The 21828-nt window shown below is 36.7% G+C and overlaps 1 protein-coding gene across 1 annotated transcript in view; it reads right to left on the bottom strand.

Annotated features, from left to right (window-relative positions):
- The window catches only part of znf512b (zinc finger protein 512B), a 95509-nt gene that overhangs the window by 16982 nt on the left and 56699 nt on the right, over window positions 1–21828 (bottom strand). The window contains exons 8-12 of the mRNA XM_051095981.1: window positions 21055–21126; window positions 17618–17752; window positions 14390–14517; window positions 9322–9411; window positions 1–26 (exon numbers count right to left, since the gene is read on the bottom strand). The exon at window positions 1–26 is cut by the window's left edge and continues 73 nt beyond it. Of these exons, the coding sequence (XP_050951938.1) occupies window positions 1–26; window positions 9322–9411; window positions 14390–14517; window positions 17618–17752; window positions 21055–21126 (451 nt within the window). The remainder of the gene's footprint in view (window positions 27–9321; window positions 9412–14389; window positions 14518–17617; window positions 17753–21054; window positions 21127–21828) is intronic.

Genomic DNA, 21828 nt, shown 5'->3' on the forward strand with positions numbered 1-21828 from the left:
TCAGACACATTTTCACTTGCCGAGGGCTTACAAATGGGAAACAAATACAACACAACACATAAGTGTCTTTCTAGAAACTCTTCCACAAGTCTTTACAACAGAGTGTTTCCAATCACTGCTTTCTAAAAGCCAGATGCCTGACACTCTTCAAAACCTTTACAGAGGGGCATTTACTCAAGGCGTGTTAATGGCAACGCTTTTTACAGCGCTGCATTTAGCCTGTTATAAGCAGGGGAAATGAAACATAAGCGAGCAATCTAAACAGGACGCTAGACACCTCGACAGCACCTGAGGGTGAACGCTAAGCCTGAGACGCAACTTCAGTTCGGTACTGACAAAATTAACTCACAGACTGTTAAACCAAAATATGTCAGTGCTAATACCCAGAGGCACTCAAAACATAGAGCTGATAATGAGAAGGGTTAGATGGTGTGTGACAGATGCCCCGGATTTGCATCACCAGCATCTCTCGCCTTGAATCGAGTGAGCCAAGTAGTTTGCTTTGTTGAACGAATTGGCTAAAAGAATGACTGAATGACTCACTCATATATTACAATAGTGAATTGCTGCCACCTACTGGTGGTTTTAGTTTCATATTTAGTTTTATTAAAAACAAATTAATATGAAGCTTTTTTAACAACCACTAATGGCAGTTTAGGACCCATTAATCTCATAGCATTATTTATGCAATAATAATTTCAGTGTAAATGCATTCATGCCAACTCTGTGTTAATGTACCCAAATGCTACTTCACATGCAGCTTCTAAAAAAACTGCTATGGCATTGTAGCCTTAAAAGTTTGTGTGCAAGTGGCTTTGTCTTATTTACAACAGTAATACAGAGAATTCTGGCCTTTGAATATTGTGTTGTACAATGGAAGAGCCACTTCTACAAAGTAACTTTGATCCAAAAAAATAGTGTATATTTTATATTTCTGTAAACTTACTAAATAATCACACATTTTCCGTAATTTATCATAATTAATCACAAATTAATATAATATATTTATATAATCATAATTTTACATTGAATCTCCAAATTAAATATAGTTTTGTAAATGTGTTTAAAATCTTTTTACTAAGAAGCCTATTATTAAATGTAGGGCCAGTCTCATTGATATCAATACTGCCACTATTTTCCCCTCAATTTCATTCATTAATTATAGACAGTCAACATCATAGTATAATTAAAAGCCATTATTTTAACATTTAATAGGCTTTGAGAAATATAACACATTTTAATTTAAGTGAACACCGGCCCTCCAGGATCAAGGTTCCCAACCCCTGGTTTAGAGCCCTTTGAAGCTGCATTTAAACTGCATTTTGGAAGGTCAAACTCGCGGGCACCATATCAGTCCATTATATGGAGAACATTCCTGAAATGTTTTCCTCAAAAAACACAATTTCTTTAAGACTGAAGAAAGAAAGACATTAACATCTTGGATGGCAAGGGGGGTGAGTAAATTATCTGTACATTTTTGTTCTGGAAGTGAACTTTGAAAAATGAACTACAAAAGTTATTGATTTCCTCCTTTTTCTTTTGTTCTTTGATTAACAGACATCACAGCAGCTGGGTTATTAAGTTATTTGGCTGCTATTACTTTAAGAGCTGCCACTGCTGAACTTGATGTGGATCTGACACGCATGCTTGTAGTTTGATTCGTGCTTTAATATGAAATGATACAGCATGCGCCGTCACATTTGTGTGTGCAACTGACGAGCGTGTGCTACAAACACAGTGTAACGGCTGACAGGACAGGAAAATTTGTTTTTACTGACATATGGCCTGACAACATCTCATCTGACAGCAGTTCACTATTTCTCTACTGAAGCTCCTCGTCACCTGTACCTTTCTCACACTCGTTTGACTAGCGCCAGACGCTGAAGTGAAATTAGAGTATTGGAGTGTGCATCTAAAAATATAAAAACATAATTTTAGCTTTAGGTTTCAAGGTAAACCACGATATTACTGACTTACTAAAATAGTTTTGATAATTCACTGTGAACCCACTATTTCCTAAGACTGTGCTGATTAATGTAGACTGTCGTTGTTCTAATTACTTTGTATAATAATAAATAATGTAGACATATTTTAGTTTACAAACTGTGTTGTTTCATCAGTTAGTCACGTTAGCACTCAGCTAATGTATCCACCATTACTGTTTTGTTAAGTGTTTACAGTTTAGCAGCTAATATAAACTTTAGCTGTGGGCACAATTCGCTTGCATAAGTGTTTAGATGTTTTTATGTCATAACTTTAAGAAACACTATATTATTGTTTTGGTGCATGCTTTATTAATGGTAGCCAGGGTTGCCAGGTTTTCACAACAAAACCTGCCCAACTGCTACTCAGAACTAACCCTAAACCAGTGGTTCTCAAACTTTTTATACCAAGAACCACCTCAGAAAATATTTGTCTCTCCAAGTACCACCATAATGACCAACATTTAAATACAGTAGCATAGTAGGCCTAACTATTTATCTACAGCTCTGCACAGTTCAAAAACGAGGCCGTTTTATTCTTAAAAGAATATTTTTGTTGCCAGCCACTTCATCATTTTAAATACACATTTTGAACATTAACACCACGCCATGCTTACAAACAGATTAAAAAAAAAAAAAAAAAAAAAAAAAAAAAAAAAAACATACACTGCCCTCTAAAAGTTTGGAAACGCCCTAGAAAAGTGGGGTTTTGGACAATATTGGCATGAATCCTTTTTAATTTGTGATAATAACCATTAGCAGCTATTACAGCTCTGCATAATCTGGGCCTAAATTCACTGTATTCTACACTTAATTGGCAATCAGTTGTTGAAGCTATTAAGGTGTGCTGACCCAAAAATCTTTTAAAAACCTGGACCAAGTTTAAACCAGTAACCAGGCATCACAGCTGGCAAAGGGGCTTGTGTCTGACTTTGACATGTATATATTGCCATTATTATGTAATCAAAATGAAAATCATTATTGCTGCTTTTCAATGATAATGTGAAGTTACTGTAATGTATTTGCACCAAAAATGATCAGGATTTATGCTGATATCGTCTAAAACCACACTTTGCCAGGGGCGTTTCCAAACTTTTGGAGGGCAGTTTACATAATGATTGAATTAAAACTTGTTAAAACTGTACTGTAAAAAAATAAAAAAAATAAAAACTTGACTCAAATAAAGATTAAATTGAAATGTATTTTCCCAGTTTCACAGACAAGGCTTAAGCCTAGTCCCAGACTAAAATGCAAGTCTAAACTGTTTCAACTGAAAGAAACTTGTACTGATTGATCTTGAAATACTGTAGATCAGTGGGCCTGTTTTGTCTTAAGATGCACACCAGTAATGTCTTTTATAAGGCATGTTAATAAAAATTACAGTAATGTCCTAATTGAACTATGGCCTAATCCTAGCTTAATCTAAGCCCTGTCTGTGAAACCAGCCCATTGTGTTTTAACATTAACTTTTATTTAATGTATTTAATGTAGTGATTCCTCTATGTACCACTAGTGGTACTCGTACCACACTTTGAGAGCCACTGCCTTAAACTATCCCAATGGTCTGTGTTCCCCGTTAAAAATCGCATTTCAGGTGTAAAATACACATTTTTTTGGGGGGTTCCCCTGGTAAATTTGCATACCAGGGGCTAAAAATGACGTTACTGGGGTGGCTTTAACCTGCAGACATCAAAAACAACCGCAGACTTAGCAACACTAATGGCAGCGCTCGCTAACTTGCTCAAGTACTCCTCTCTGTGCCAATTACAAAAAGGGTTTCCAGACCTTACGCTCAGAACTGATCGAACAAATTGTTTTGAAATCTTTGAGAAATGATTCTATGTATAAATGTATATTCTTAGGAAATTACAATGTTTTCTAAACTTAAATGCATATAAACCTGTTGTAGGGGACTCCAACACAATATTAGGATGACGTGAATCTGGCACACATGCTAACTCATTGTGGTCAGTTAGGACTTTTAACTTACTTAAGTGTGTGTTTACAAGGTCGCTCACCGAAACAGGCATTTGAACATAATTTTGTTTTTGTTTGCGAAAGAGAACTCACTGCGCTATTCCAGACATTTCACTTTCAGCCAAGAATGTTCATTTTGGTGAATCACTATTTTTTTCTACCTCACATGACCTGCCCCGAATTCATTTTACACGTTCATCGCTCTCTTCCTGTGGAAGTGGGCGGATCTTGGCTAGAATAAGCTGCAATGTGGCTCAGACCTTATGCTGATTCTCAAAACGTTTGGCTCAGTGAGACTCAGCACCTGGCTCAAATAACAAATCACAGACCTAAATGCACATCCTCATTAATGTTTCATACTGTTTCTGAGACATTTGGTTGTGCATAATTTAACACATTTCATTGGAAATATTGTTTGCAGCTAATGCTTGAGCTTGGCAGATGGAGCTTACATCCTCACGGCCCTCTTTAACCAGCGTTTCTCTCTCATGTTTTTATACTAAACCTCACAAGGGTCACAAGGGACACCATCATCATTATGGGATGTGCCGTTCCTATTCAGATGTTGGCTGAATTTAACCGGGAAAAACAGATGAACTTTACACATAAGGCAGATTACCGTGATTTGCCGTGGAGAAAGATTACTGGCAGGAAAGATGTTAATATCTCAGAAATGCTGAGGAAATTATTAGTGTATAGAAATAAGGCTGGGGAACGGGAGACAATCATTACAGCTAAAAAATACAGCTTGAAGACTGTTTTAAAAGGCATTACTAGATGTGCGCTAGACCTTTTCCCATATGTGCAGTTAATGGTTAGAGCCTAATGGATGCTTTAGGTCTTAAAGTGATGCTGGAATATAGAGATAGTGTCAGATATAATAGAGATTAGAGGGCGATGTGGACGCTGGGCAGCCGTTGGTCTTGTAGTGGTCACTGTATGTAATATTAAACACTGTTCTGCTGCACAGACTGCACTCCACTCGTTTATTAAAGGTATTAAAGTGCTATAGTTTCAGTTTTTTTCAACCAGGTGCCCAGGGAGCCCCTTGGGAAAAAAGAATTGTGCTTAATTATATTAAATGTACATTTACATAATCTAATTTTAATGAAATAAATGGCCACTTAAGTGTATTAAAGAATATTAATGTTTCATAACACACCTAAATACACTTTGATAATGCTAAATGAATAGTTTTAAAGTACAGTACATTTTAAAACATTGTTTTAATATTTTGTCATCTTTAAAGGGGTCATCGGATGCCCATTTTCCACAAGTTGATATGATTCTTTAGGGTCTTAATGAAAAGTCTCTAATATACTTTGATTAAAATTTCTCAATGTTTTTGTAAAACAACACCCTTTTTACCTTGTCAAAATGAGCTCTGCAAAAATCATCTCATTCTAAGGGGTTGTTCCTTTAAATGCAAATAAGCTCTGTTCGCCCCGCCCCTCTCTTCTCTCTGTGGAATGACGATCTTGTTTACTTTAGCCGCATTTAGCCGTGTTTAACCGCTAAACTTCCTAACTACCACGTTATAAGGAAAGGCGACCGCAAAAATTCATTGAAAAACGCTTATACACACTTCTGCTATAAGTAATGAATGATTGATTGGCGTGAACATAGACGGATACATGTAGATTGGGAGGTGCATTCCCTTCACAAACAAATGTAATCCACTGCATCTTCAGCAGCTCAGATGTCGGGAGTAAATGGCGACCACTATGTTCATTATTACATCCAGCAACACAACACCTCAATCGCTCAATCGGAGATATTCTTGTCTAACTTACATCCCTACTTCGGCATCGAAACAAGGAAAGTTACTGGACTGTGAGAGCTTCTCTGAGGTAAGAGCTCATGTCAATCAACTATCATGGGAGTGGCATCTGAGAATGGCTCAATTTGAAAAAGGGGATATTATTTTTACAGATTAATTAAAAACCACTGCATGGATTTGTATCATTATAGGGTAGATTTGCACATACACTGCCAACACACATTAATGTTCAAACATGAAAAAGTGAAGTTTGCATCTGATGACCCCTTTAAGATGTGTGTTTTTTTAAGACTACATTTAAAGTTAATATATTATAAATTTACTAAATTAACCCTTTCATGCATGGTGTCCACATACAGGTGCATCTCAATAAATTAGAATGTGGTGGAAAAGTTTATTTCAGTAAGTAATTCAACTAAATATTAAATAAATTGAATGCACATAGACTGAAGTAGTTTAAGTCTTTGGTTCTTTTAATTGTGATGATTTTGCCTCTTATTTAACAAAAACCCACCAATTCACTATCTCAACAAATTAGAATACTTCATAAGAGCAATAAAAAAACATTTTTAGTGAATTGTTGGCCTTCTGGAAAAGAATGTTCATTAAGTGTATATGTACTCAATACTTGGAAGCTGGTCAGCAGAAGGAAGCATGAAGTGCTCTAAAATTTCTTAAACGGGTGCAGTGACTTTTCAAAAAACACAGTGGACCAACACCAGGTTTTCAAATGAAATACAAAACTTGCTCTCATCTGAAAAGAGGACTTTGGACCACTGGGCAACAGTCCATTTCTTCTTCTCCTTAGCCCAGGTAAGACGCCTCTGACGTTGTCTGTGGTTCAGGAGTGGCTTAACAAGAGAAATACGACAACTGTAGCCAAATTCCTTGACACGTCTGTGTGTGGTGGCTCTTGATGCCTTGACCCCAGCCTCAGTCCATTCCTTGTGAAGTTCACCCAAATTCTTGAATCGATTTTCCTTGACAAGCCTCTTAAAGCTGCGGTTCTCTCGGTTAGTTGTGCATCTTTTTCTTCCACTCAGCTTTCTGTTAACATGCTTGGATACAGCACTCTGTGAACAGCCAGCTTCTTTGGCAATGAATGTTTGTGGCTTACCCTCCTTGTGAAGGGTGTCAATGATTGTCTTCTGGACAACTGTCAGATCAGCAGTCTTCCCCATGATTGTGTAGCCTAGTAAACCAAACTGAGAGACCATTTTGAAGGCTCAGGAAACCTTTGCAGGTGTTTTGAGTTGATTAGCTGATTGGCATGTCACCATATTCTAATTTGTTGAGACAGTGATTGGTGGGTTTTTGTTAAATGTGAGCCAAAATCATCACAATTAAAAGAACTAAAGACTTAAACTACTTCAGTCTGTGTGCACTGAATTTATTTAATACACGAGTTTCACAATTTGAGTTGAATTACTGAAATAAATGAACTTTTCCACGACATTCTAATTCATTCAGATGCACCTGTACGTGGACAGTTAATTTAAGTCCAATTAGGGTTCATTTATCATGGTAATTTTCTCCAAACCACTTGAGGGCAGTGTCAGTAGATTGACAGCAACAGTGGCTATTATGTTGCATTCCAAATATTCTTTGGTTGATGACATCATTATTCCAAGATGGCTGACAGTGATAGCCATGTGCTAAATGTCCCAGGCACATCTGTGAAAAACCTTTATAAAAGGATGTCAATTGAGGTAAAAGGAAAAAATATTAGTATGTAGTTTTTAGTCACCAAAAACCAACTGTCCACGTATGTGGACATCATGCAACAGTAGAGTCAGATTGGATCAAGTTAGAACTCCTGTTATGTTGTAGATTTTTGAGGTGCACTCTTGACATATATTAATCTATATAGTTGATTAGATTAGGATTTTTTGTAATATGGTGAAGTAAACCTAAGCGTCCCACTGAGGGGACACGTGACAGTTAAACTTAAACTATATAATTTTTTTAAGTTTATGACTGTTATAGTGCCAGCTGTGGTCCATTCTCCCTAAAACTTTGCATGCTTGTTTAGAATCACCTGCCGCATGTGCTCACCAGATTTTGTGAAGTTTTGAGTTTTCGTTTAGACTTTATAGGATTTTGGGTATATCTGGGCATGCCCCTTTTCTAAATGACCCCATTATAGCTTCCCAAATGGTTTATTTAAACTATTTTTTGATAATTATTGACCTAGAGAGTTCAGAGGATTACACTGCAGTGTTTTTTTTTTCAGTCTGAGCGAAAAACCTAGGACTAGTTCGCAAACGTAGCTTTTTTTACATCTTCTCAATCATTTAACAAATTACTTAATTGACAGCAGTGGTTCTAGAGGCAAAGTTGTCCAGAATGAGGAGTCAAATCGTATGCTACGAACATCACGTGTATGTGCAAAAAAACGCACAATGTACATCATTTATGCCCTTGAAAAATGCAATATTCCCCCCCAGTGGCCTATTTCTTTAAAATTTCTCTCAGACCTTTGGGGCCGTGAGTCGAACAGGCCCACTGAGTTTCATTCTGATCGGTCTCTGTTATCCTTGTTTAACAGGTGCCCAAAATTCGTCAATGTTTTTTGAGATAGCAAATTTCCTTATGGACACTTGTGGCACTTTGGACTAAGACCGTGCACATCGATTTTCATGTTGAAAGGACAAATTGCACGGTTATAGCCATTTTTAAGTTTTTTCCCCCTCTTATAGTGCCACCTTTAGGGTATTTAGAGTCAAACAGGCCCAACGAGTTCTGTTCTGATTGACCATCGTTAACCTTGTCTAACAAGTGGTCAAACTTCATTTGCCAATGGCAGCCATGTTTTTTGGGATACGTAAATGTCTTTATATTACATGAATTTTCATGTTGATAGGACAAATGGATGCGTAGTTGCAGAAGTTTTTCTTATAGCACCACCAAGTGGCCAGGTGCCACTTTTTTTTTTTTTTTTTTTTTTTTTTTTTTTTGTGAAAAAAAGTTTGGTGAAGATATCTTATTCCATTCAAAAGTTATAGGCATTTCAGTAAAAGTGGCCCTGCCCCTTTCGAACGTTTTGACGTCTTATTGAGACAAAAAGTTTTTTTTTGATAATTACTGATGTTCACTTCCCAAGAAGTCTGCTACTGACGGTTTAGGAGTTATGAGTGATTTGATATTTTTGATCACTGTAGTGCCCCCGACTGGAGTCAGGCCGATTGGAGCAAGCCTTGGTGTCGTTGTAGATGGTGTGAGTACTACCATCCCTCAAAGTTTCAAGTCTCTACAAATTACGCTATGGTCTGCACAATCAGTATTATGTGGCGATATCTGATCCTTGGCCATTCTAACAATTACACCAAACCTGTTCCTAACCTTATCTGCATCCCACCTCAATAGCAGCAAAAGTGTTTTGCAAAACAGTTTGAACACAATAAGTACATTGTACTTACTTTTTGACGTAAGTTCATAGTAGTTAAGGCCACCTAATATAAAGTGGGACCCAAAACTTATATTTTGATCAGTTTTGACACCTAGGATTTGAACTCTGCTATGGATCTGCAGTTAATTCTCATAAAAGGCAAAAGTAAAATGTGTTCTGGCACCGCTGCTCACCTTAATGTGGTCAGCCATGCTGTGGTAATTGAGTCCAGCTTTTGATCGGAACTGTTTCTGACACTGCTGACATTTGAGAGCGTCCCGCAGCTACAAGAGAAAAGACCACAGTTTATAATGTCCACCTCAAATATCATGAAATCACTGGTTATACATGTGACATTTTATATTTGACGTACCAGTTACAATGATACCAACTGCCAACTATGTATTTTTCCACTTGAAGCAGTCGACTAATAAAGTAATGTACAAATAAAGCATTTGTAGGATTATTCCAAGCCTCAGAATATTCCCTGCCAGCCCCACACAACAATTCTGACATAAAACTAGTTCAAATGGTTCATAATGGTAATTTAATTTTTTTTTGAAAGAGAGAAAGAGTTTTGTGTGTTAATGTTAATGGCACAAAAATTACACTTAACCTTTTATAATCTGCCAAAATTAAATAAAACCACAGGGATAAAGTAAACAGGATTTAATATAAAAAGAACTATTAAAAATAATTAAAAATAGGCTAACCAAGACAGGTTACAGCACTATTATTGCTCTTTTGTTGGTTTGATTGCTTCTATTGTCCTCAATTGCAAGTCGCTTTGGATAAAAGCATCTGGTAAATGACTAAATATACTGTACACTACAAGTCAAAAGTTTTTGAACAGCAAGATTTTGAATGTTTTTGAAGAAGTCTTTTCTGATCACCAAGCCTGCATTTATTTATTTATTAAAGTACAGCAAAAACAGTAAAATTCTGAAATATTTTGTTTTTTACTATTCAAATATTTTTTAAAATGTAATTTATTCCTGTGATTTCAAAGCTGTATTCTTAGCATCATTACTCCAGTCACATGATCCTTCAGAAATCATTCTAATATTCTGATTTGCTGCTCAACATGTATTATTATTATTTTGAAAAGCAGCTGAGCAGATTTTTTTCAGGTTTCTTTAATGAATACAAAGTTCAAAAGAACAGCATTTATCTGAAATAGAAATCTTTTAGCATTATAAATGTCTTTATCATCACTTCTGATCAATTTAATGCAATTTAAGAGAGACACAATTTAAGCAAATTATAATTTAATAAGCCATATGAATGGTACAGTTGAATGGTACAATGTTACAAAATATTTTTATTTCAGATAAATGCTGATCTCTGGAAATTTTCTATTCATCAAAGAATCCTGAAAAAAATACAGTTTTAAATATTAATAATAATTCTAATAATAATAAATGTGAACAGCAAATCAACATATTAGAATGATTTCTGAAGGATCATGTGACACTGAAGACTGTGTAGTAATGATGCTGAAAATTCAGCTTTGAACACAAAAATAAATTACATTTTAAAATATATTCAAATAGAAAGCAGTTATTTTAAATAGTAAAAATATTTCAAAATTGTACTGTTTTTGCTGTATTTTGGATCAAATAAATGCAGGCTTGGTGAGCAGAAGAGACTTCTTAAAAACATTAAAAATCTTACTGTTCAAAAACTTCTGACTGGAAGTGTAAATATAAATAAAATCATGTTTATAAATGTAAATTATGTACACAAAATCAATGTTCTATGGCCTATTCACTTAAAATTTTTCTGCATCCAGCAAAAAATAAACATTTCTATTGTTCTTCCTATCAATCAATTTTGTGCTTTATTTTGTGAAAATTAACTTGCTAATCAACAATAATATATAAGATTTGGGTCATGTGTTTGGTAACAGCATTCCTATTCAGTTCATGCTAGAGACAAAAGTCATTTAATGACAAAGCATCCAGTTATCTGCTTTAAAGCGAGTGAAATCTGTATTCTCAGATGGGTTGTATTTTGCAGTGAAGCATGTGAAAATCTGAAACATTCACTTTATAGGTGTATTAAAAATTTTACAATAAGTTTTGTTCCATGTAAACACTGTAGGTTGAAAATCAGAGGATGGTTTCTGAAAGAAGTGTTTAAAAGAAGTCTTTTATGCTCACAAAGCCTGCATTTATTAGATTAAAAATACAGTAAAAAGTAAGATTTCATTACAATTTAAAACAGCAGTTTTCTACGTGAATGTATTTTAAAATTAAATTTATTCCTGTGATGCAAAGCTGAATTTTCAGCATCACTACTTCAGCCTTCAGTGTCACATGTTCCTTCAGAAATCATTCTATTATGCTGCTCAAGAAACACTTCTAATTATTATCAATGTTGAACAGAGTTGTGCAGCTTCTTCTGTAACATAAATGTCTTGACTGGCACTTTTGATCAATGTAATGCTGAATAAAAGTATTAATTTCTGCATTCACAATAACACAAATGACAAAAATAAGGTCAATGATTATCATTTTAATACATTTCCTTTGCCATAATACGTCTTCTCCCTTAATGCCCATCACAGCCATCATTGATTTCACACAGGGCTGAGGAAGAGGCCAGAGAAACTACAATTACTCGTGACCCCGCAATAATGCAGCCGATCGATTCCCCCTTTAATAGACATGTCATCATTTTTATAGAGTTGTGCTATACACTGGGCTGCCACTATAAGACTCTGCTCCAGATGCACACTGGGTAGGGCCACTCACAGATGCCCAATCAATAAAGTGCCCCTAATGGCTCCCTCTGGCCCCCTGTGCGAGGTCCTGAGAGAGAGGTGTCTAATTGCATGCCTGAAACATTCTCCTCTCCGCTTCCTCTGCGGTTTGGTTGTATAAACAACAGAGGGAGAGTCATGCTTTGAACGTTTGATTCCCTCTCTTTCATTCTATCATTCTTTGAACCCATTTCACGAAATGCAAATGGAACAAATTTCTGTGTAAATCACTCATAAATCATTTGTTACATAAACCGTCCCAATGAATCAAATGTGACAATTTATGTAAGAATGCTTTTAGATACGATTTACAGTCAGAAATTCTTTCTGCTTGAATTTTATGAATAAGACTTTGTCCTTCTTCATATGGAAGAGCTTGAGCACATCTGCCACATTACATTTGATGTGTTTAGAAAACTGAGACAGATGTTGTCTTCTTCGGAGGAGCGCGGTTGTACGAAATGTCCAATCCACCTACAGTATCTCACAAAAGTAAGTACACCCCTCACATTTCAGCAATCATTTTAGTATATCTTCTCAAGAGACAATACTATGGATTTGAAACTTGCCTATATTTTAGAGTAGTCAATGTGCAGCTTGTATAGCAGTGTATATTTACTGTCCCCTAAAATTAACTCAACATACAGCCATTATTGTCAAAACAGCTGGCAACAAAAGTGAGTACACCTTAAGTGAACTTGTCATAACTGTGTCCGAAGTGTCAAGATTTGTGTTAGCACCGTTAGCACCGTGTTATCTAGCACTGCCTCAATCATTCTGGGCATGGAATTCACCAGAGCTGCACAGGTTGTTGCTGGGATCCTCTTCAAATCTTCTATAATGACATCATGGAGCTGCTGGATGTTGGACACATGGTGCTTCTCCACCTTCCGCTTGAGGATGACCCATAGGTGCTCAATAGGGTTCAGGTCAGATCACCTTCACCTGCACCTTCCTCAGCAAGGCAATTGTCATCTTGGTGATGCGTTTGGGGTCATTATCATGTTGGAAAACTGCCGCTCAGCCCAGTTTCTGAAGGGAAGGTGTCATGTTCTGCTTCAGAAATGTACAGTACGTAATGGAATCCATGTTTCCCTCAATGAACCGCAGCTCCCCAGTACCAGCAGCACTCATGCAGCCCCAGACCATGATGCTACCACCACCATGCATGACTGTAGGAGAGACACAATTTTCTTGGTTCCCCACCAGGGCATCACCATACATGCTGGATATCATCTGAGCCAAACAAGTTTATCTTAGTCTCATCAGACCATAGGACATGGTTCCAGTAATTCATGCTCTTGGACAGGTTGTCTTCAGCAAACGGATGGCGCCAATGCAAACCGACTTGTTGCAATGTGCAGCGTATGGTCTAAGCACTGACAAGCTGACCTTCTACTTCTGCAACCTCTAAAGCAATGCTGGCAGCACTCATGCATCTGTTTTTTGAAGCCAGGTTCTGCTCCTGATGCACAGAATGAGCACTCAACTTTGTTGATCGAACCTTGTGAGGCCTATTCCGAATGGCATCTGTCTTGGAAAACATCTGTATGACCCTGGCCACAGTACTGTAACTCAGTTATAGCATGTTACTGAACCTCTTATAGCCTAGGCCATCTTTGTGGAGAGCAACAATTCTAATTCTCAAATCTTCAGAGTTCTTTGCCATGAGGTGTCTTGTTGAACATCCAGTGGTCAGTATGAGAGAATTGTACTCAAAGCACCAAATTTGAACTGCTCTAATACAAGATATACAACTTTGTACGGTCCTGTCAAGCAGACAAAAACATAAACATGATGAATAGGACATGTGGCTTTGCATGGTTAAATGACACAGTGCTGTTATCACTTAGGGTGTACTCGCTTTTGTTGCAAACTATTTTGACAATAATGGCTGTATGCTGAGTTATTTTCAGGGGACAGTAAATATACACGGCTATACAAGTTGCACATCGTCTACTCTAAAATATATCCAAGTTTCATTTCTATAGTACAGTTCCTTAAGAAGATATACTAAAAACATTGCTAAAATGTGAGGTGTGTACTCACTTTTGTGAGATACTCCTAGCCCACATGGGATGGTTTTGGTTACCAATAACTGAGGAAAAGACCTTCAGCTAGCTGAAGAATTAGTGTATATTCCTCATGTGTTCAATGCAAACATCAATCACAGCGGTGCCTGACTACATTATGTATAATTAGTTAGATTTCATGGTTCGTGAATTGGTGTCAACATCTTAAGAACGGTTCTCAAACACGTTTCTCAAACAGGGACCAATGTGTTTGATTCAAAGGTAAAATAAGTCACTCTGACAAACAAACAGATAGTCTCAACGCCAACTCCATTGGTTGGGCTTGTCAGGATGTCCAAAGCAAGCTAAACTTTCATAATCTAACTAATCATTGGGAATGTTAAGAGTAATTTTTTTAAATATAATGTTAAGTCTGTGGTTTGTGCTGTAATAATGACAATACTGTGTTTCAGAGTGACCCCTGACCTTCTGACAGATCTCCATGTGCTTCTTAAGTCCGTGGACGGTCTTGCGTGTGACGACAGAGCAGGTGGGACAGACCACTTCTCCTCTCTCAGAGATGGTGTTCTGCCACTGGGCTTCAGCAGGTGGAACTGAGAGATAAAACATGTTTAATTAAGATTATGTTAAAGTCATTTACACCAATGTTCAAAAGTTTGGGTTTGGTAAGATTTTGGTTGGTAATGTTTTGAAAGTTTCTTATGGCCACTATTTTATAAATAAATATATAAATATAAATATTTTATAAATTTTATGGCCACTCATTTTATTTTATGAAAAAACAAACAAACAAACAAACAATATAAACAGTAGGGCTGCCCCTAGTAGTCAACTAATGTTAGTTGACAGAAAAAGGGACTTGGTCAACCAAAATTTGATTAGTTGCTTAGTCCCTGAAAAAAAATTCCACAAGAAGTGGTGAAGTCACACAGTCCGTGACGGACAGATCGCTAACGGCTGGTCTATGTGGTAATATATTACATCCGACAGGACAAACACTCTCCTATCATTCACTGACCACAATAGTGACTTTTCTTGTGAAAGATGTATGTAGTAGCAACTTTACATGGCCACTCAATCAAAATGTGCACTATTCAAGTGCGTGTGTGGAGTGTGGAAGCTAAAAAGCAGCACTCTTACTGCATGACAGATGGAGGCACCGGTGCAGTCACTTGCACTTAAAATACTCCGTCATTTTTGCTCACGAGGGCTCGACAATAAGGAGTGCCCGATGGCCTGGGGCCAGCATGAAAGATGCTCAGGACAGTTGACGAATTTGTCGCTTGCCCGATCGGGCCACTGCCGCGTCGTCACGGCACGTCGTCGTTGTTTATCATTGTTTTAAAGCCATGTTAATTTAAAATTTAAGCGACCACAGAGAGACGGGTCTGTAACGGACAAATAGCCTACAAAAGTATGTCAAAGTACTCGTCTTGAAGATTAGTTTTGTAGCTTTCACAATGATCAATCCATAATTAATTTATAAAGTGAAGTACAGATGAACCGATCGACCGGACATATTTCAAACGAGCTGTTCCGGGCTTGCACATGAACTGCATGCAATCAATTTTCAAGATAAAGGTTCACAATGTGTGAAATGTTGGAAATATTATTATATTAAATATTGAAATGGGGATTTATATGAATGTATGAGGGAAACTGACTGTTTTAAGAAAAGTTTACATGCGTTTTCTTTTCATTTGCCCACGTATGATGCATTTAAAGTAGTGTTCATAAGCACGGCACTGCTTTGTTTACAGCAGTAACCAAAGAAACATAATATCACTGTTTTAATATGCTGGCAGAGACTGAGTTTGCGGTTTTCAGTCTGTGCTGTTTTTCCCTAAAGCATCTTTTCAGTTGTAATAAAATATTAATAATAAAATATTTTTTGAACAAACAAATAATATTTTAACTTTAGTTAGGTTAGTAGGTTTAGGTGTGGTATCGAAATTGAAATCGAGAATTGTACAATTTAATTGGTATGTAAAATTTTGGTGTCATTTAAGCTTATTTATTAAAATAAACGATAACATGAGTCAAAAACAATGATAACAGCAACTATTTTATTCTTTTTTTGTGGCAGGGCCAGTGAAAACTTGGACCGGGCAAGTACAAATTCGAACCACTGGCCCGACTTGGCCAGTAGAAAAAATCCTTAGCGTTGAGCCCTGCTCATACAGATAAAAGTAATACATCTTTCCAATCTGTAAAGACTCAACGTTGATTTGTGTGCACTCAACTCACAAAAACAATGAAACGTTGCGCTTTTGTAAAATAAAGCAAACAGGATGCTCTTTCTGCCGTCTCGGTCTCTGTGAACTTGTGTATACTTGCCTTACAGGCCTGAAAAATATATCTATAGAGAGCAGAATGTCTTCTTTTAAATGAACCATATAGCAAACAAATATTCTCAGATCATTATCTGTATGAAACATGCATAAAGGCACATCGTTATTGCGGAGATGAGAAATCAGAAAGCACTAGTTTATCAATAATCAATAAATTATTAAAATGTAAATGCAGTCTACTTGCTGTTTTTCCCTGACACATTCATAATATCTGCAGGTGAGCTTTGGCAAGCTTTTTTTTGCATGCGCTTGAGCACTGATTAGGCTATGTAGGCAATTAAAGGTTCATTATTATGATTTATATGGTTTATTAATAAACGTACGACTAATAGTCGACTAATGTTAAATATGAATGACTACTGGTCGATAGAAAAACCTTTAGTCGAGGACAGCCCTTAAAAAATAGTAATATTTTGAAATATTATTACAATTTAAAAGAACTGTTTTCACTATTAATATGTTTTTAAATGCGATTTATTCCTGTGATACAAAGCTGAATTTTCAGCATCATTATTCCAGTCATTAGTGTGATCCTATTATTATCAAATGCTGAAAACAAGTTTAGCTTTATGGTTTGTGGAAACCATGATACATTTTTTCAGTATTCTTTGAAGAACAGAATGTACTGACAATTTTGATCAGTGTTCTGACTAAAAGTATGGTGACATTTTCTAAAATAAATAAATAAATCAATAACTTACTGACATTAAAATTGTCAAACAGTAGAGTAAAGTTCAATATTATATCAACCTCAAAGTTTTTTTTATATATATATCATTTCATATGTATTAATGGGACAGTTCACCCAAAAATGAAAATTACCTCATGATTTACTCACCCTCAAGCCATTCTAGGTATATGACTTTCATATTTCAGACGAATACAGTCTGAGTTATATAAAAAAATGTCCTGGCTCTTCCAAGCTTTATAAATGCAGTAAATGGCTGTTGAGAGAAAGTGTTTTTGAACACTTTTTATGATGGATGGATGCACTTTATTGGACTTCAAAATCTTGTCACCCCATTCACTGCCGTTATAAAGCTTGGAAGAGCCAGGACATTTTTTAAAATAACTCTGATTGTATTCAAAGAAAGTCATATACATAGGATGGCTTGAAGGTGAGTAAATCATGGGGTCATTTTCATTTTTGGGTGAACTATCCCTTTAAATGAATTTTTTTTTGTTTTATTTATTTTACAATAGAACTATTTTTACTTGATTTGTACTATTATTAGAACTGTTTTGCACTATTTGTACTATTTTGCTTTATTTGCTTTGGCAGTACAAATGTACTTGATGCTCTTATCATGCAAACATGCAGAGAGAGCAGAGAGAGAGAGACCTGAACTAATAACAGCAGTTTCTTTTCTGGTGGGAGCTTGAACCGACTGCTTCCTCTGGGACTCCTCAGTGAACAGAGCCCCTTCCGCCCTCTTCATCCGACCTGCTTTCAACTTCTCCTCCACCTTATTCATTCCTGTACAACACATAACAAATTACATTCAGGAAAGGCAGAGACCTCAAAAGTCACAAAAATAAAAGTATGTTTAAAAAAGAACAAACAAAAGAGAAATGAGGAAGTGAAACTCTCAAACTCTCCTGGCGGTCAAAGAGACTTGTTGTGTTGTAGTCTGTTGTGGTGCAGTGTTTCTTGAACATGTACCATTATAACTTCAACAGGAAATGAAACGCTTCTAGAACAGACCTACAGACCCACCTATTAACACCAACAGGGGTAATTACTATCAAAGAGTATACGGTTGATAATTATAAACATACGGTGGCAAAAATACCACTGAAATCTCAAGGAGTATTTATTGAATGGAGGCCAGGACTACATTCTGAAAGTCAAAGTCACTTTTGATATAACACTGACAACAAGCACCACTGTGAGGCAGTCAGTCATAAATAAAATGGCTCATGGCAATCCAGTAGGTCACTAAAGAGAGACTTTCTGTACTTTAGTTCACTTAACGTAAGAGTTTGGCTGAATACAGCATAAGAAATTAATGTATTAATGAATGTAACCAAAATGTACACTAACAGTAGCAAAAAAAAATTAGTTAAAAAAATTAAAATAACAAGGGCAAAATATGCCTTTAAAATGAACGCTTTTATCCATTTTTGTTTAAATTAGTTAACATGAATTAACACTGAAAAATACTTATAAAGCATTTATTAATCATTAATGTCAATTTCAACATTTACTAACACAGTCATGGCCAAAAATATTGGCACCCTTGAAATTCTGTCAAAAAATGCAACCCTTCTCTCAGAAAATTGTTGCAGTTGCAAATGTTTTAGTACTTACATGTTTTTTTGTTTGCACTGGAACAACACACACAAAAAAAAAAAAAAACAGAGAAAAAAAAATCAAATCTGATACAATTCCACACAGAACCCAAAAAAATGCACTGGATAAAATTATTGGCATCCTTAACTTAGTATTTGGTAGCACCCCCCTTTGGAAAAAAGTAACTGAAATCAATCGCTTCCTGTAACCATGAATGAGTTTCTTACACCTCTCTACTGGAATTTTGGACCACTCTTCTTTTGATTTGAAGGATGCCTTCTCCCAGCTGCTGTTTTGAGATCTCTCCACAGGTGTTCTATGGGATTCAGATCTGGACTCATTGCTGGCCATTTCAGAACTCTCCAGCACTTTGTTTGCAACCATTTCTGAGTGCTTTCTGAAGTGTGTTTTGGGTCATTGTCCTGCTGGAAGACCCATGACCTCCAGTAGAGATGCAGCTTTCCGACACTGGCCACTACATTGCGTCCCAAAATTCTTTGTTAATCATCAGATTTCATGATACCGTTCACACAGTCAAGGCATCCAGTGCCAGAAGCAACAAAGCAACCCCAAAACATCTTTGAACCTCCACCATGTTTGACTGTAGGGACTGTGTTCTTTTCTTTGAAGGCCTCATTTCTTTTTCTGTAAACAGTGCCATGATGTCCTTTACCAAAAAGCTCTACTTTTGTCTCATCTGTCCACAGTATGTTCTCCCAGAAGGATTGTGGTTTTGTCTGGCAAACTCCAGTCTTGCTTTTTTTATGCCTTTGAGTCAGCAGTGACGTCCTCCTGGGTCTCCTACCATAGCATCCCTTTTTGAGGGATAGTGCGAGCTGACACTGTTGTACCCTGTTTCTGCAGATCAGCTTGAATTTGATTGAAAATTAATTGGGGTTCTTTATCCACCATTCTGACAATCCTTTGTTGTAATTATTCATTAATTTTGCTCTTCCGTCCACGTCCAGGGAGGTTAGCTACAGTGCCATGGGCTGTGAACCTCCTGATGATATTGCGCACAATGGACACAGGAACATTAAAATCTCTGGAGATGGACTTGTAGCCTTGAGATTGTCCATGTTTTTCCACAATTTATTCTCTCAAATCCAACTCTTTACAATTCTTTCTTTTCTCCAAACTCAGTGTGACAAGGTTGAGTCAACTTTTCTCCATTTTAACCTGTTGCAAGTATGATTACTATATTGCCCACATCTGTTACTTGCCACTGGTGTGTCTAAACACAAATTACAGGAGCATAACATGCTTGAAAAGCAATTATTTCTTACAATTTTGACAAGGTGCCAATAATTTTGTCCAGTCCATTTTTGACTTCTGTGTGAAATTTTATCAAGTTTGATTTTTCTTCTCGTTCTCTTTTCATTTTTTTGTGTTGTTGCAGTGCAGACAAAAACAATACGCATGTGAATACCAAAACATTTGCAATTGGAACAATTTTCTGAGAGAACTTTTCTAACAGAATTGCAAGGGTGCCATTATTTTTGGCCATGACTGTGCATTATACATTTTATATATTTTAATTACATTAAGCAGGCTCTGTATCTTTTAATATTAGTTTATGGATCTAAGCTAACGTAATGAACAGTAGTATTTTTATTACAATTAATAAATACTATATCAAATGTATTGCTCATTGTTAGTTAAAGCATTAACTAATGTTCACTAACAGAACCTTTCTGTAAAACATTACTTGTTGTTCATTATTGTAGATCTAGAAGAGTTACAAAAATCAGGTAAGATATGGGTTTAGAACCTGAAAACATTCCATGGAGAATTTCCTCATTTTTGAGACAGTCGATGGACTGGTTCAATACCAAAACTCTTAAAAATGAAATTCTGAAAAAGTTCTGCAAGGCATGTCACAGAGTATGGTCTGATTTAAACATTTATCATGATTGCACAGTCCCGTTTGGCCTTCTGGCACAGCTGCACTTTTGGGCTCAGTGGGTTCCAAGATGCAGCTTCACCTCTGGACTCAGTGGGTTGCATTTCTATGCTCTGTGTGTCCCAGTAGTATGTTTACTATTTAGTTATTTACCAATACTGTTATTAAATATTTACAGATTTTCTTCTATCTGATGCTGATTTGTTCCGTTTTAACTGCCATGCTACTTCACCGACTGATTCAGTTTTATACATATGGACGGCACACTGTGTTTATTTTTATGGCTACAAAAACATGCCCTAATAAATCCCTCTCAAAATCAAATCCAGAGGGCAAATATTGTCCCTTAATAAAAAATTTAATTTACTGGCTGGAAGAACAGATGAGAGGATAGGAAGAATGAGTTTACTAACTCACTGTGGGGACAAAAATGAAAACAGCTTCATAAAGGGACAAAACAATCCTTTTCACATATAAAATGCAAAAAATTGAAGGATTAAAATTAGTCTTTAACAATAATAATACACTTTCAGAAGTCATGGGAGGTCATATAAAAACATATGTTAGTGTGTGTTTGTGCTACCTTTCAAACCGAATGTTCCTGAAATAGACGGCTGCTCCCCGGTGAACTTCTTTGGAGTTTTCTGCTTCCTCCCTGGCTCAAATGGAGAAGAACAACAACAAGAGGTCAAACATATCAAAAACATGGCATAGAGCTGCATTCATGCTTGCTCTATGACAACATGCAGTGCTAAACAACAACGCTCATGAGCTTCTGCTGTAAGTTACAGTGTCATTAATGATGCTTAAACTTCAGCACACCTGCTGTTTCACATGCTGCTTTTCCTCAGGTGGAGAAACTAACACAGCTTCATGAACCAGTCATGGAAGCTGAGAGCGGATATGTTACGTGTCTCTGTATGTGTGTATGTGTTTACATAGTCTTTGATTGTCAGCTTATGTCACACAAACACAGCTGCTCCAGCGCATTTTTCCTGACATTTTAGACATCGACACACACACGCATACACACACGATGTCCTCGCCCCTGGCTCTGGCGTGGAACAACAAACGAAGGGATCGTGTACCCAAACAAAAGGCCATAAATAGCGGACTCACAGCACGAGCCACGCCGACATCTCGACACGCTGCGTCTCTGCCAGGCAGAGACAGAGACAGCAGCCGCCACCAGCTACCAGAGAGACTTAATGACCAGGAGCTCTCAGACGGATCTAACACAGAGAACTTACACACTGCTGCTTAAAGGGCCAGGCAACCATTTCCTACTGAAGTCAATGAGGGCACTCTGGGATGTTATAGCAATTTTAAGAACCCTGGACATTTTAGTACAGAAAGT

This window comes from Labeo rohita, chromosome 23, assembly GCF_022985175.1.
Source record: "Labeo rohita strain BAU-BD-2019 chromosome 23, IGBB_LRoh.1.0, whole genome shotgun sequence".
In the NCBI taxonomy this organism is placed as follows: Eukaryota; Metazoa; Chordata; class Actinopteri; order Cypriniformes; family Cyprinidae; genus Labeo; species Labeo rohita.